This window comes from Oncorhynchus nerka, linkage group LG15, assembly GCF_034236695.1.
Source record: "Oncorhynchus nerka isolate Pitt River linkage group LG15, Oner_Uvic_2.0, whole genome shotgun sequence".
NCBI classification, from domain to species: domain Eukaryota; kingdom Metazoa; phylum Chordata; class Actinopteri; order Salmoniformes; family Salmonidae; genus Oncorhynchus; species Oncorhynchus nerka.
Window position 1 is genome coordinate 33,236,687 of NC_088410.1, and position 15,596 is coordinate 33,252,282.

The 15,596-nt window shown below is 43.3% G+C and overlaps 1 protein-coding gene across 1 annotated transcript in view; it reads left to right on the forward strand.

The window, feature by feature from the left end:
- The window catches only part of LOC115142447 (ubiquitin carboxyl-terminal hydrolase 43-like), a 107,982-nt gene that overhangs the window by 51,001 nt on the left and 41,385 nt on the right, over positions 1-15,596 (forward strand). Inside the window, 3 exon segments of the mRNA XM_065001516.1 lie at positions 4,473-4,565; positions 8,348-8,483; positions 13,574-13,718. Of these exon segments, the coding sequence (XP_064857588.1) occupies positions 4,473-4,565; positions 8,348-8,483; positions 13,574-13,718 (374 nt within the window).

Genomic DNA, 15,596 nt, shown 5'->3' on the forward strand with positions numbered 1-15,596 from the left:
TAGAGAGAGCATACTTAAATTCACAAAGGACACCGGATAAGACAGGAGAAGTACTCCAGATATAACAGACTGACCCTAGCCCCCCGACACAAACTACTGCAGCATAAATACTGGAGGCTGAGACAGGAGGGGTCAGGAGACACTGTGGCCCCATCCGATGATACCCCCGGACAGGGCCAAACAGGAAGGATATAACCCCACCCACTTTGCCAAGCACAGCCCCCACACCACTAGAGGGATATCTTCAACCACCAACTTACCATCCTGAGACAAGGCCGAGTATAGTCCAAAAAAATCTCCGCCACAGCACCACCATCCTTCCATCTCTCCTCTGCCTCCATCTTTCTCTCTACCACCATCCATCCTTCCTTCTCTGCCTCCATCTTTCTCTCTACTGCCACCACCTTTCTTTCTCCCCTGTGCATCTGCCTTTGCCCTCCCCCGGGGATGCTGCTGACACAGTCCTCTGGGCTGTCCTCCATGTTTCTGTGCTTAACCCCCAGGCTCATCCCCTGCTGATCCCCCTGTAGGGCACCATTACTAAATCCCCCTGGGTGTACTCTGGCTGGGCCACCGGCCAGGGAGGTATTCATGTTGGAGTCATTATTGTGTTGGTTGACACTGGTAGTGGATGCCCTGCATGACACGGGAGGATGGGACGAGATAGTGACTCTTTTGCATTGGGATGATGTCGCAGATGTCATGTCCCTGTTAATCTGGAAGTCCTTGCTTCTCAGTTGACTTGGTGCTCTCTCTTCTGTTTCCGTCTGCACTTCTCTTTTTCTAATAAGCACATCTACTTAGGATTCATATTTCAGTCAATTTTGTTTCCGACTAACTGACCATCATTATTAACCGGTCAATAAACTGTAAAAAAATAAATAATAATAATTAAGAATTACGTGACCCGAGAGGAAATACTGTCAGAGATCTGTATATAATGACAAGATGCTCATGTTTCCGCCAGAGCAATAGGAGTCGTCCAAAAACAGGAAAGCAAGCGACAAGCTTAGGGCCAAAATAAGCCCAGAGAAACGCATTGGATTTATTTTGGACAGATTTTGGTGAGAGTGAAACCCCTCGCTTCGCCTCTTCTTCTCTGAAACTATGCATACAAGGACCGGACATTTTTCATTAAGAGCCTAATGGAAACATGCAACAATAGCAAGCCTATTGTCTTTCAGTCAAAAGGCTATAGCCTATTATTGACCATGCAACTCCTGTAATGGATCAGCTAATAAAACTAGATTCTCAAACATTTGCCCAAATGCAATTCGGGGAAAACACAGTTTTAATCTGTGCATCTAATACGAGCAGTTCCATTTGACAGAGATGACATAAATCTCAATTAGGAACATAGAAAGAGGGGGAATCTAATAGTAACTACTATGATGGGTTGCTAATAGAGGTCGACCGATTAATCGGAAAAGCCGATTAGGGCCGATTTCAAGTTTTCATAACAATCAAAAATCGGTCATTTTGGACACCGATTTTGACTTTAAAAAAATATATATATATATTTTATATATATATATATATTTTTTACACTTTTATTTCATCTTTATTTAACAAGGCAAGTCAGTTAAGAACACATTCTTATTTTCAATGACGGCCTAGGAACGGTGAGTTAACTGCCTTGTTCAGGGTCAGAACGACAGATTTTTACCTTGTCAGCTCAGGGATTCAATCTTGCAACCTTACGGTTAACTAGTCCAATGCTCTAACCACCTGCCTCACGAGGAGCCCGCCTGTTACGCGAATGCAGTAAGAAGCCAAGGTAAGTTGCTAGCTAGCATTAAACTTAATCAATCATAATAACTAGTTATAACTACACATGGTTGATGATATTACTAGTTTATCTAGCGTGTCCTGCGTTACATATAATCGATGCAGTGCGCATTCGCGAAACGTGTACCTAACCATAAACATCAATGCCTTTCTTAAAATCAATACACAGAAGTATATATTTTTAAACCTGCATATTTAGCTAAAAGAAATCCAGGTTAGCAGGCAATATTAACCAGGTGAAATTGTGTCACTTCTCTTGCGCAGAGTCAGGGTATATGCAACAGTTTGGGCCGCCTGGCTCATTGCAAACTAATTTGCCAGAATTTTACGTAATTATGACATAACATTGAAGGTTGTACAATGTAACAGGAATATTTAGACTTATGGACGCCACCCGTTAGATTTAAAAACGGTTCCGTATTTCACTGAAAGAATAAATGTTTTGTTTTCGAGGTGATAGTTTCCGGATTCGACCATATTAATGACCTAAGGCTCGTATTTCTGTGTGTTATTATGTTATAATTAAGTCTATGATTTGATAGTCTGGCTGAGCGATGGTGGGCACCAGCAGGCTCATAAGCATTCATTCAAAAAGCACTTTCGTGTGTTTTGCCAGCAGCTCTGCTGTTTATGAATTCAAGCCGATCAACTCCCGAGATTAGGCTGGTGTAACGATGTGATGTGGAATGGCTAGCTAGTTAGCGGGGTGCACTCTATTAGCGTTTCAAACGTCACTTGCTCTGAGACTTGGAGTAGTTGTTCCCCTTGCTCTGCATGGGTAACGCTGCTTCGAGGGTGGCTTTTGTCGATGTGTTCCTGGTTCGAGCCCAGGTAGGAGCGAGGAGAGGGACAGAAGCTATACTGTTACACTGGCAATACTAAAGTGCCTATAAGAACATCCAATAGTCAAAGGTATAAGAAATACAAATGGTATAGAGAGAAATAGTCCTATAATAACTACAGCCTAAAACTTCTTACCTGGAATATTGAAGACTCATGTTAAAAAGAACCACCAGCTTTCATATGTTCTCATGTTCTGAGCAAGGAACTTAAACGTTAGCTTTCTTACAGGGCACATATTGCACTTTTACTTTCTTCTCCAACACTTTGTTTTTGCATTATTTAAACCAAATTGAACATGTTTCATTATTTATTTGAGGCTAAATTGATATTATTGATGTATTATATTAAATTAAAATAAGTGTTCATTCAGTATTGTTGTAATTGTCATTATCACAAATACATTTTAAAAATCGTCCGATTAATCATATCGGCTTTTTTTGTCCTCCAATAATTGGTATCGGTATCGGCAGTGAAAAATCATAATCGGTCGACCTCTAGTTGCTAACATGACTAGGATTGTGCCTTTGGCTTCTGGACAACGAAATAAAGTAAATATGAAAACCAATAGAACAGGAGAGAAATGCTGGTTAATGGCATGAGGAAGTCTTTATAAAAAAAATGACCTCCGTGTTTCTATGGATGGATTTTCACGAGGCTACTTTGAAGCAAGGTAAGACATGCCTCATTATTTGAAGTGACGTAAAACGTTCAAGTTGCAAACATTTATACTGCCGCAAGCTCATATTGCAAAATGGTGGTGATGCGCTGATAGTCAGCGGTAGGCAGGCTATAGCGTATGCATCCGATTGGTGAATGGGACGCTCGCTTTACGAGTTGATATTGAGAAATAACAATAGCTCCTTTTTTAATCGTGGCCACCAATGTAAATAACACGCGATTGCATTTAGAATAGTTATTTGTTGCGCAATGACTTGGCTTCCCGAAAGCAGTTTCCACTCCAATAGGTAGGCTCTTCCTCTCCTCAAACTAAGCTCTGTATGCCATGCACGTGTGATAAATAAGATGCATGACGACTAACGAAAATACATGTATTTAAGCTGGCTAAGCGATTAACGGTTAACCTCCCTACATCTACTGAATTCCTGCAATATGACTTTTTTCTTCCCTACATTCCTCCCTTCCCACCACGATTTTGGAACACCTGCTAAAATATTCAAAAATATAACCAGGTTATTTCTCTCCGTCCTTGTGAATATTTCAGTCTCTTCCGGTGTGTTTTCTAACTGGGGATGTGAGGCTCCAGGTGTAGTGTTGTCTCTCTTGGAGCTAAATGCACTTTCTCTGTTCTGTCCACCTACTCCGTAATACGCCATGCATAACGTTACACATATAGAAGCCTTGCCAGGTGAGGTCGAACATCTTTACTTCTCCACTCAACCCACACACACACACACACACACACACACACAGTGCCCAATATCACGTGCATGTGTACCACACCATCCCACATCACCTGACAGGAGCTGGTTGGAAAAATGGATTTGTTTGCTCTCTGTGATTTGACCAGGTTGACCTTCTATTGTTTCTACTCATCCTAAAGTATTAAAACATGTATTGTGTAACTTAATGAAGTGACATAGATGATCTGGACATGAAGCGCAAAAATGCTAATATAGTTAGCATTGACTTGCATTGGATTTCTGCCACAAATGATTAAATGTTAGCATTTGAAACAGTGGCCAGGTAAACAAAACCAAAGCGTGGATTGCTGTCTTACCTTGTCCATAGACTGTTTACAGGGTAAGGAGACTATTATGTCATTTAGTAATTGGGGTGAACTATCCCTTTAACCCAACCCCCTCTCTCCCTTGTGTCTATAGGTCCTCCCTGACATGTCCACATTGCCTTAAACAGAGCAACACCTTTGACCCCTTCCTCTGCATCTCACTGCCCATTCCCCTGCGGCAAACCAGGTAAGCCACACCAGTCATAAAGCCACTGTGTGTGTGTGTGTGTGTGTGTGTGTGTGTGTGTGTGTGTGTGTGTGTGTGTGTGACATGTACACTTTCCATGTTACCAGTTGTGACAACAAGACACAGTGGAATATGATCAAGTTCTAGTGTTGTGAAAAGCAGGGTGGGCGTTTCTGACAGACACACAACAGGTTGCTTGGATAGCATATATATCGCATTGTCCCTCTCTAGCTCACAGACAGTCTATCCACAGGGCAGACAGTCTATCCACATTAACATGCTAGTTTGGCATTAAAATAACGGAAAAGTGGTGCGTGCATATGTCAAGTCAAGTCAAATTATATTGGTCACATACACATGGTTAGCAGATGTTAATGCGAGTGTAGCGAAATGCTTGTGCTTCTAGTTCCGACCATGCAGTAATATCTAACAAGTAATCTAACAATTTCACAGCAACTAGCTTATACACACAAGTGTAAAGGAATGAATAAGAATATGTACATAAAAATATGTGGATGAGCGATGGCCGAACGGCATAGGCAAGATGCAGCAGATGATATAGAGTACAGTATATACATATGAGATTAGCAATGTAGGGTATGTAAACATTATATAACGTGGCATTGTTTAAAGTGGCTAGTGATACATTTATTACATCCAATTTTTATTATTAAAGTGGCTAGAGATTTGAGTCTGTATGTTGGCAGCAGCCACTCAATGTTAGTGATGGCTGTTTAACAGTCTGATGGCCTTGAGATAGAAGCTGTTTTTCAGTCTCTCGGTCCCAGCTTTGATGCACCTGTACTGACTGATCTTTTTGGTTTCCTGTGACATCGGGTGGTATAGGAGTCCTGGAGGGCAGGTAGTTTGCCCCCGGTGATGCGTTGTGCAGACCTCACTACCCTCTGGAGAGCCTTACGGTTGTGGGCGGAGCAGTTGCCGTACCAGGCGGTGATACAGCCCGACAGGAGGCATCTGTAAACGTTTGTAAACGTTTTTGGTGACAAGCCGAATTTCTTCAGCCTCCTGAGGTTGAAGAGGCGCTGCTGCACCTTTTTCACCACGCTGTCTGTGTGAATGGACCATTTCAGGTTGCCGTGATGTGTACGCCAAGGAACTTAAAACTTTCCACCTTTTCCACTACTGTCCCGTCGATGTGGATAGGGCTGCTCCCTCTGCTGTTTCCAGAAGTCCACGATCATCTCCTTTTGTTTTGTTGACATTGAGTGTGAGGTTATTTTCCTGACACCACACTCCGAGGGCCCTCACCTCCTCCCTGTAGGCCGTCTCGTCGTTGTTGGTAATCAAGCCTACCACTGTAGTGTCGTTTGCAAACTTGATGATTGAGTTGAAGGCGTGCATGGCCACGCAGTCATGGGTGAACAGGGAGTACAGGAGAAGGCTGAGAACGCACCCTTGTGGGGCCCCAGTGTTGAGGATCAGCGGGGTGGAGAGGTTGTTTCCTATCCTCACCACCTGGGGGCGGCCCGTCAGGAAGTCCAGGACCCAGTTGCACAGGGCGGGGTTGAGACCCAGGGTCTGGAGCTTAATGACGAGTTTGGAGTTAAATGCTGAGCTGTAGTCGATGAACAGCATTCTTACATAGGTATTGCTCTTGTATTCACCCCCTTTGCTGTGAAGCCCCTAAATAAGATCTGGTGCATCCAATTACGTTCATAAGTCACATAATTAGTTAAATAAAGTCCACCTGTGTGCAATCTGTGTCACATGATATGTTATGTGATCTCAGTATATATACACCTGTTCTGAAAGACCCCAGAGTCTGCAACACCACTAAGCAATGGGCACCACTAAGCAAGGGGCACCACCAAGCAAGGGGCACCACCAAGCAAGCGGCACCAAGAAGACCAAGGAGCTCTCCAAACAGGTCAGGGAAAAAGTTGTAGAGAAGTACAGGTCAGGGTTGGGTTATAAAAAAATATCAGAAACTTTAAACATCTAACGGTGCACCATTTAAATCCATTATTAAAAAATTGAAAGAATATGGAACCACAACAAACCTGCCAAGAGAGGGACGCCACCTAAACTCACAGACCAGGCAAGGAGAGGTAACAAAGAGACCAAAGAAAACCCTGAAGGAGCAGCAAAGTTCCACAGGGGAGATTGGAGTATCTGTCCATAGGACCACTGTATGCTGTACACTCCACAGAGCTGGGCTTTACGGAAGAGTGACCTGAAAAAAAGCCATTGCTTAAAGAAAAAAATAAGCAAACAAGTTTGGTGTTCACCAAAAGGCATGTGGGTGACTCCCCAAACATATGGAAGAAGGTAATCTGGTCAGATGAGACTAAAATTGAGCTTTTTGGCCATCAATGAAAACACAATGTCTGGCGCAAACCCAACACCTCTCATCACCCCGAGAACACCATCCCATGGCAGGGACAGAGAAACTGGTCAGAATTGAAGGAATGATAGATGGCACTAAATACAGGGAAATTCTTGTGGGAAACCTGTTTCAGCAGGACCTCCTTCCAGCAGGAAAATGATGGCACTAAATACAGGAAATTCTTGAGGGAAACCTGTTTGTCTTCCAGAGATTTGAGACTGGGACGGAGGATCACCTTCCAGCAGGACAATGACCCGAAGCATACTGCTAAAGCAACACTCAAGTGGTTTAAGGGGAAACATTTAAATGTATTGGAATGGCCTAGTCAAAGCCCAGACCTGAATCCAATTGAGAATATGTGGTATGACTTAAAGATTGCTGTACACCAGCGGAACCCATCCTTCTTGAAGGAGCTGGAGCAGTTTGTTCTTGAAAAATGGGCAAAATCCCAGTGGTTAGATGTGTCAAGCTTATAGAGACATACCTGAAGAGACTTGCAGCTGTAATTGTTGCAAAAGATTGCTCTACAAAATATTAACTTTGGGGGGGTGAATAGTTATGCACACTCAAGTCTGTTTAAAACAAATCTTATTTTTTGTGTTTCACAATAATAAATATTTTCCATCTTCAAGGTGGTAGGCATGTTGTGTAAATCAAATGTTACAAAACCCCCCCCCAAAAATATATTTTAAATCCAGGTTGTAGGCAACAAAATAGGAAAAATGCCAAGGGGGTGAACACAGTTAGTGAAATCTCAGTGGCGGAGACACACACAGTTAGTGAAATCTCAGTGGCAGAGACACACACAGTTAGTGAAATCTCAGTGACGGTCTTGTCTTCTTACATCAGCAGGGGGTAAACTAACATCACTGGCTCTTACTTTGTACACCGCATCTCACTCTGCTTTTTGAGCACTCTGTTAGCAACGACGCAACACTTCCTGAATAATGCATGATGGGGAAGCAGGAAGCTGGGGCGTCATCAGAGCTCCTGTCTCTCTCCCAGACTTTCCTCTATTCCTCTATCCATCCCTCCATCTCTCTATTCCTCCACCCCTTCTTCCCTCAGCTAAGTCACCTCAAACCTGTGGCCTCATAGCACTAAGTGCTCATCCCTTCATCCTTCCTGTTGCTCCACCTGTCATGCCCACATCTTCTGCACTAGCTAGCTCCTGTTGATTGTAGATAGGCATTCCTAAGCAGACACAGACAGGCTCCCTGTGGTGCTAATGCTAACACGTTAGCATCACCTTGCAGTCAAGCATATAATAATAAAGGTGAAATAAAATTAAAATAAATAAAAAAGCATGCCCAGACAGACACCGTGGAGGAGATAAGAGAACAACACAGCAAGTGCAATGTCTTGACGCTGTCTTTGTGTGTGTGCTTGTGAAGAACTGTCTGGAACAAGATTCTCTTTCTGTCTCCCTCTCCAGGTGTATGAGTGTGACCCTGGTGTTTAGTACGAAAGGTCAGAGGTATCTACGTGTTGGTCTGGCTGTGCCTCTCATCGGCTCCATCTCCTGCCTGCGTGCCATGGTTGCTGAGGAGGGCAAGACCACGCCAGACCAGGTAAGGGCTGCACACACACACACACGGTCAGTGGGCCAGACTTGTTAGCCTACTGAATCTAAAAGGCCCTATCCTGCTCTATCCTATGTCTATGGGGTGTAAATGAATTATTCCACTCACTCACTGTAACATATAAATCCATACCTTGCCTTACCATACCTCCCAGAGAGAGGCTTTTTACCCGTTGTAACAGGATCATCCTGGAAAGCCCTGCTGCTCTGACCAACACAGAAAAAGGGAAACCAGGCAGAGAAAGAGCTGGTAGCTAGATTGACAGAAAGAGAGAGGGGCTAGACAGACAGAGGGAGAGGGGCTAGACAGACAGAGAAAGAGAGAGGGGCTAGAACACAGAGAAAGAGAGAGGGGCTACATTGACAGAAAGAGAGAGCGACTAGACAGACAGAGAAAGAGAGAGGGGCTACATTGACAGAAAGAGAGAGGGACTAGACAGACAGAAAGAGAGAGGGTCTAGACAGGTAGAGAAAGAGAGAGGGGCAAGACAGGTAGAGAAAGAGAGAGGGGCTAGACAGACAGAGAAAGAGAGAGGGGCTACATTGACAGAAAGAGAGAGGGACTAGACAGACAGAGAAAGAGAGAGGGTCTAGACAGGTAGAGAAAGAGAGAGGGGCAAGACAGGTAGAGAAAGAGAGAGGGGCTAGACAGGCAGAGAAAGAGAGAGGGGCTAGACAGACAGAGAAAGAGAGAGGGGCTACATTGACAGAAAGAGAGAGGGACTAGACAGACAGAGAAAGAGAGAGGGTCTAGACAGGTAGAGAAAGAGAGAGGGGCAAGACAGGTAGAGAAAGAGAGAGGGGCTAGACAGGCAGAGAAAGAGAGAGGGGCTAGACAGACAGAGAAAGAGAGAGGGGCTACATTGACAGAAAGAGAGAGGGACTAGACAGACAGAGAAAGAGAGAGGGTCTAGACAGGTAGAGAAAGAGAGAGGGGCAAGACAGGTAGAGAAAAAGAGAGGGGCTAGACAGGTAGAGAAAGAGAGAGGGGCTAGACAGGTAGAGAAAGAGAGAGGGGCTAGACAGACAGAGAAAGAGAGAGGGGCTAGACAGACAGAGAAAGAGAGAGGGGCTGGACAGACAGAGAAAGACAGAGGGGCTAGACAGACAGAGAAAGACAGAGGGGCTAGACAGGCAGAGAAAGAGAGAGGGGCTAGACAGGCGGAGAAAGAGAGAGGGGCTAGACAGGCGGAGAAATGAGAGGGGCTAGACAGGTGGAGAAAGAGAGAGGGGCTAGACAGGCGGAGAAAGAGAGAGGGGCTAGACAGGCAGAGAAATGAGAGGGGCTAGACAGGTAGAGAAAGAGAGGAGCGAGACAGAAAGAGAGAGGGGCTAGAACGACAGAGACTGGAGCAGACCAGAAGATATAATGGGGCGGCAGGGTAGCCTAGTGGTTAGAGCATTGGACTAGTAACCGTAAGGTTGCAAGTTCGAATCCCCGAGCTGACAAGGTACAAATCTGTCGTTCTGCCCCTGAACAAGCAGTTAACCCACTGTTCCTAGGCCATCATTGAAAATAAGAATTTGTTCTTAACTGACTTGCCTAGTAAAATAAAGGTTAAAAAAATAATAATGACAGAGACTGGAGCAGACCAGACAGATAGAATGACAGAGACTGGAGCAGACGAAGAGAGGGAAAGGTAGGAATATTCCAGACAGAGAGAGTCTGCTGTCAGCCCCACAGCTGGGCCTAATGTCTCGTCATGGTATGTGAGAAGGAATGGAATGGAACATCACTGTCTGTCTGTCTGTTTGTTTGTGATTTGATAAAAGCCTTCTCAGAAAACAGATGTGAGGAGAGAGTAATAATCCTCAAAGGTCCAATGCAGCTATTTTATCTCAATATCAAATAATTTCTGGGTAATAATTAAGCGTATTACTGTGATTGTTTACAATTAAAATGGTCAGAAAATAAACAAAAATAGCTTCTTAGCAAAGAGCAATTTCTCAAGCAACTGTCATGCCTGACCATGAGAATCCAAATAGGTCAGATCAGGTGTGCCATTAATAATTTCAATCAGACCCCCTTTCACCCATAGAGGGGGAAGGAAAGAAATAGTGGGGATTAACAACTCACGTCCAGTTGTAAATCAAGGGGGAAGATCCAGGCTCTCCCTCTACAAATTCACCAAAGGAATGTGCTTTGTCTAAACAGACCTTTTCCCACTGAAACTCTAATACGTTCAAAAGCGTATTCTGGAACAATATTTCAAACATAGAACTTTGGGAATGGTCAGAGGCGATCTATAGAACACTAATGTCATTTTGTTTGTTATTTTGTGATGTCATTAAAAATGTTATAAAGGAAATACTGTAACTTGGAAAGTACACACACTATATAGATGAAGTTTCCATTCTATGGGTTGTGCATGTCATTTGAAAAATGATGAATGTGTAATTGTTAATTAAGAGAGAGATGTAATTTGAAAAGCAATAAGAGATCATTGTTTTCTATAACTTTGCACAGTGAGTAACCACAAACAGACAGACAGACAAAGCATGTCACCCTCCCGGGACCGCCCCTTTCGAGAAAAAGGTATAAATGATGGATTAAGAAGTTAACACATTGGACCAGAAAAGCATGAAGCTGCAGCTGCGCGTTGAAAATCGTTTGAAATTTGAATCTCAACATGAGGTGGAGACGATAAAATCACCTCCCGTGATAATCACTGGTACGGCTGAAGTATCTTCGAAAGTGATTTCAAGTAGGACCATCCTGTTACTCTGCTCAAACCATCGTATTACGCTACTGTCATCACCCCATTGGGGAACCATCGATATGGTTGGCTAGCCTATCTTCAAAGTAGCATCTTCGAGAGCAAATGGAAGGAAAATCAACTCTGTAGTTCTGTTCAGGACTACATGACAAGTCACCGGATACCAGACAACTACGAAGAAAGACAACAGTAGAAGAATTGTTCGAACCATTTTGGACAATCAGAGCCTTACGAGCGTGCCGCAAAAAGGCCCAACAGTCTTTCCAAGGCTGCCCCGTTCACCGAGAGATCCCTGGCGAACCCAGGCATTTCACGTAAATACATTCATGATTTCTTGCTCAAAGCGGGTGGCGGTTCGTATGCAAAGTATATGGTTGTTGTAGGCGAGAGTCGTTTCTGAATGTGGCAGTGTTATCCATGTTGTCATTCCGCTAGGGATCTGTTTTTAACGTATTACGTCTCCAGTCAATATCAGTGTAGTATGCGTGTTTATCCTATGTCCCCATTTAATTAGCTAGTAAATAAATAATTAAACCAATTTGTGTAGTACTGAATCATAAGTAAAGCTCAGGTTTTTGCAGATGCAAGGAGGTTATGACTGTTCAGAATGGTGATATGATAGGAGGTTATGACTAATAAATTGACTGTTTATAGATGTGATATAATGTCTAAAAGACCTTTTAGAGTTTAATTTGGGAGATGGTACTGCTTTAAAGAACCACTCTCGTGGTGCCCCAGATCATAATGAGTTAATTGTTACATGATTAATTGAATCGGGTAACAATTAAACACAGTTAGTTAATTAGATAAATAACAGTCTTCAGATTAATGTTATAGTCAAATCCCGACACAAGAGTTTTGCTAGGACTGTCAGGGAGTTGTGGGGAGGGGTGATGTCACCAGGCAGGCCAAAACTCCATCCCACCAAAACAGACTGCTATTTCTGGCAATCTTTTCCAATAGCTTTTACACTATAAGAGCATTATCATCATTTTCAAAACGTCAGTTTGATTCCAACCCCATAGGCTGGAAAATCACATTTTCGAGTGCACTGGGCCTTTAATATGTGTTTACTCGAGAAGGATCTTGAACAGACTTTTAACACAAATATAGCGTGTCTGCCCTGTTTGCTTTGTCACATGCATTCCCTGTTTGTCCTCTATAGCTTGTCTGTCTACAACTATTAGCCTGTGTATGTGTGTGTTTGACCGCCATGCTAAGCCACGTAGCCATGTCCATGGCTGTTTATACATAAAGTCTGCTTCCGTGCTAAGTGTCTGTATTAACTTCTTGACACTACCCATCCCTTTAGAGGGATAATTGTCATCAACAACCGCTGAATAGCATAGCGCCACATTCACATAATATTACTAAAAAAATATATATTCATGAAATCACAAGTGCAATATTGCAAAACACAGCTTAGCCTTTTGTTAATCCACCTGTCGTCTCAGATTTTGAAATTATGCTTTACAGCGAAAGCAATCCAAGCGTTTGTGTAAGTTTATCGATCGCATGACAAAACATTAAGTACACTTAGCATCAGGTAGCTTAGTCACGAAAATCAGAAAAGCAATCAAATTAATCGTTTACCTTTGATGATCTTCGGATGTTTTCACTCACGAGACTCCCAGTTACACAACAAATGTTACTTTTGTTCCATAAAGATCATTTTTATATCCAAAATACCTCCGTTTGTTTGGCGCGTTATGTTCAGAAATCCACAGGAAAGAGCTGTCACGACAACGCAGACAAACGTTTTTTATAATCAAACCTCAGGTTGTTTTAAAAATATATAATCGATAATATATCAACCACAAATGGCATTATCAGTAGGAGAGGGAAAAACAATAGCTGTCCAAACTCTGTTGCGTGAGCAAAACTCATGTGACCACCTGACGCGATGTTATCTTTCTGGCTCATTTTTCAAAATAAAATCCTGAAACTATGTCTGAAGACTGTTGACACCTTGAGGAAGCGATAGGACACGGAATCTGGTTGATACCCCTTTAAATGGAGCAAAGGGAGGCTATGGAACATGGAGTTTTCAAAATAGAAGCCACTTCCTGGTTTGATTTTTCTCAGGGTTTCGCCTGAAATATCAGTTCTGTTACACTCACAGACAATATTTTGACAGTTTTGGAAACTTTAGAGTGTTTTCTATCCTAATCTGTCAATTATATGCATATTGTAGCATCTGGTCCTGAGAAATAGGCCATTTACTTTGGGAACATTATTTTTCCAAACATAAAAATAGTGCCCCCTAGCTTCAAGAGGTTTTAAGCAATGTACATCTCTTTAAACCATCTCCTCCCCGCTCTCTCTCTCTCTCTCTCCTCCATCACCCCCACCCCCCATCCAGGTGGTCCTGTCAGAGCTCTATGCCACCGGCTTCCAGCGTTCGTTCTCTGACGACGACGATCTGACCAGCGTTGCTGAGAGTGATGTGGTCTATGCCTTCCAGGCTCCGCCCCTCCACACACGGGGAGGCTCCACGCGAATGTCGGGTAACCATGGCTGCATCCACAGCCCCAAGTCTCGCTCTCTCCCTTTCTCTCTTTCTCTCTTTTTCTCTAGCTATTTGGCTTCAGCACAATGGATAGTGTTTGTTCAGACAAACACTATAGAGCTATAGGTTCTTAGCCGTTTCAATTTCTTGCCATTTCATGGACAGGTACTGTATTTCTGTCTAGGTTATTAAATTCTCTCAGACAGTGTCTCTGACGTTCTTGTATCTAGCTGAGGGCTTGATGTACTGAGGTAAAGGCTCGCTCTCACTCACACACACAACACACATGCACACACACACATACGCTCACTCTCTCTTGGATCGTGAACGTGGATGAGATGGAGCCAGCCTTGCGTCACCTCCCTTTGAAATCAGCCACAGCTTTGCCAGGCGGTGTCAAATTAACTATTGATATGGTGAGTGCACGCATGTACGCACACACTTTTTTTCACCTGTTGACTCCTATCTAGTTGACCCATGTCCAAAAGGAGGGTGTCTTAACTCTTATCCCTGGGGGACGCCCGACCGGGAGGGCTACGTTCAGAGCAACACACCGCTAAATGAAACCCTTACTGTGTTTTTCCAACGTTCTTTAACTCCTGAAAGGGGCCATATCAATAATTCAATAATGTGCTCAAAGGGGTCATGAAAAATGTACGATCCTCAATCTCTCTCCGGGAACGATAGAACGATATCTTTATCACCTGGAGACAGAGGAGAGAAAATAATGTCCCGGTGCTACTAGAGGTGATCAGACTGAGGGTAGAGGAGAGAGGAGGAAGAGGCACACAGGCACACACACCGACACACTCATTAGCACTCAAAAGCACACATGTATACAATGACTCTATTGTTTTATATACATTCTACTGTAAATGATGAATGAACTCCTATTACCAATGTAATGATTCAAAACCTGAACTGAGCTGATTAGACTCAACATAACATGCATTCAGTTACTGCAAGCGTCATTACTGTTTCTGACATCCCAGAACACCTCCCTGCCATCTTAACTACCCCACTGTCTCCATAACAATGGCGGGTCATTTCACAACAGCTAAACGCTCGTAACAGGTTTATTGAATAGGGCCTTCATTGCTTGAATGGAATAGATTGAATAGAAGCCTGTGTGTGTGTGTGTGTGTGTGTGTGTGTGTGTGTGTGTGTGTGTGTGTGTGTGTGTGTGTGTGTGTGTGTGTGTGTGTGTGTGTGTGTGTGCTGTTAGCTTTACAGAGCTGTGGGGAGGGAGAGGACGTGATGAGATATTGTTACATTCTATTGTTGTCTCGTTGGTTAGTGTGCTCCTTATTGTGCTGGTTAAGTATCCTGTAATCATCACTCAGTCAGAACCCCTGGGTGATGTGAATGTAATCAAATGAGCCATTGAAATATACATGCATTATTATGGCGCTATAATGCTGTGGTTTCAGCATCCAGTACCACATTTACCCTCTTTGTTTTATCAAACAAATGTAGAAGTGTAATACTGAAGAGTGGGGCTGGGTTGATAATATATTTTAGGATGTAGGCTAGGCTGTAATGATATTTTCATGATGAGCCACAATTAATTAGGAAATTGTCCTAATTAAGAATGAATTGGTGGGACGGCTCTGTCTGCTGAGTCTGTCACAAACAAGACCCAGACATTCCTACCTCTTGTGGCCATAGAAATATGATGTGGAACCTTGGCAGACTGTTAGCGCCTCATTTCAATGGGCCATGTTAGATTAAGACAACCTGTCAGGCAACCGCTGTCATCGTCGGAAATAAACAACGGACGCTTACGCATATGGACTAGCATTCAAACCACTGCTGTCATGGCCCATATTGACTGTATTAAGCTTGTAGTACCTCCCTCCCTGTCTTCCGCTGTAGA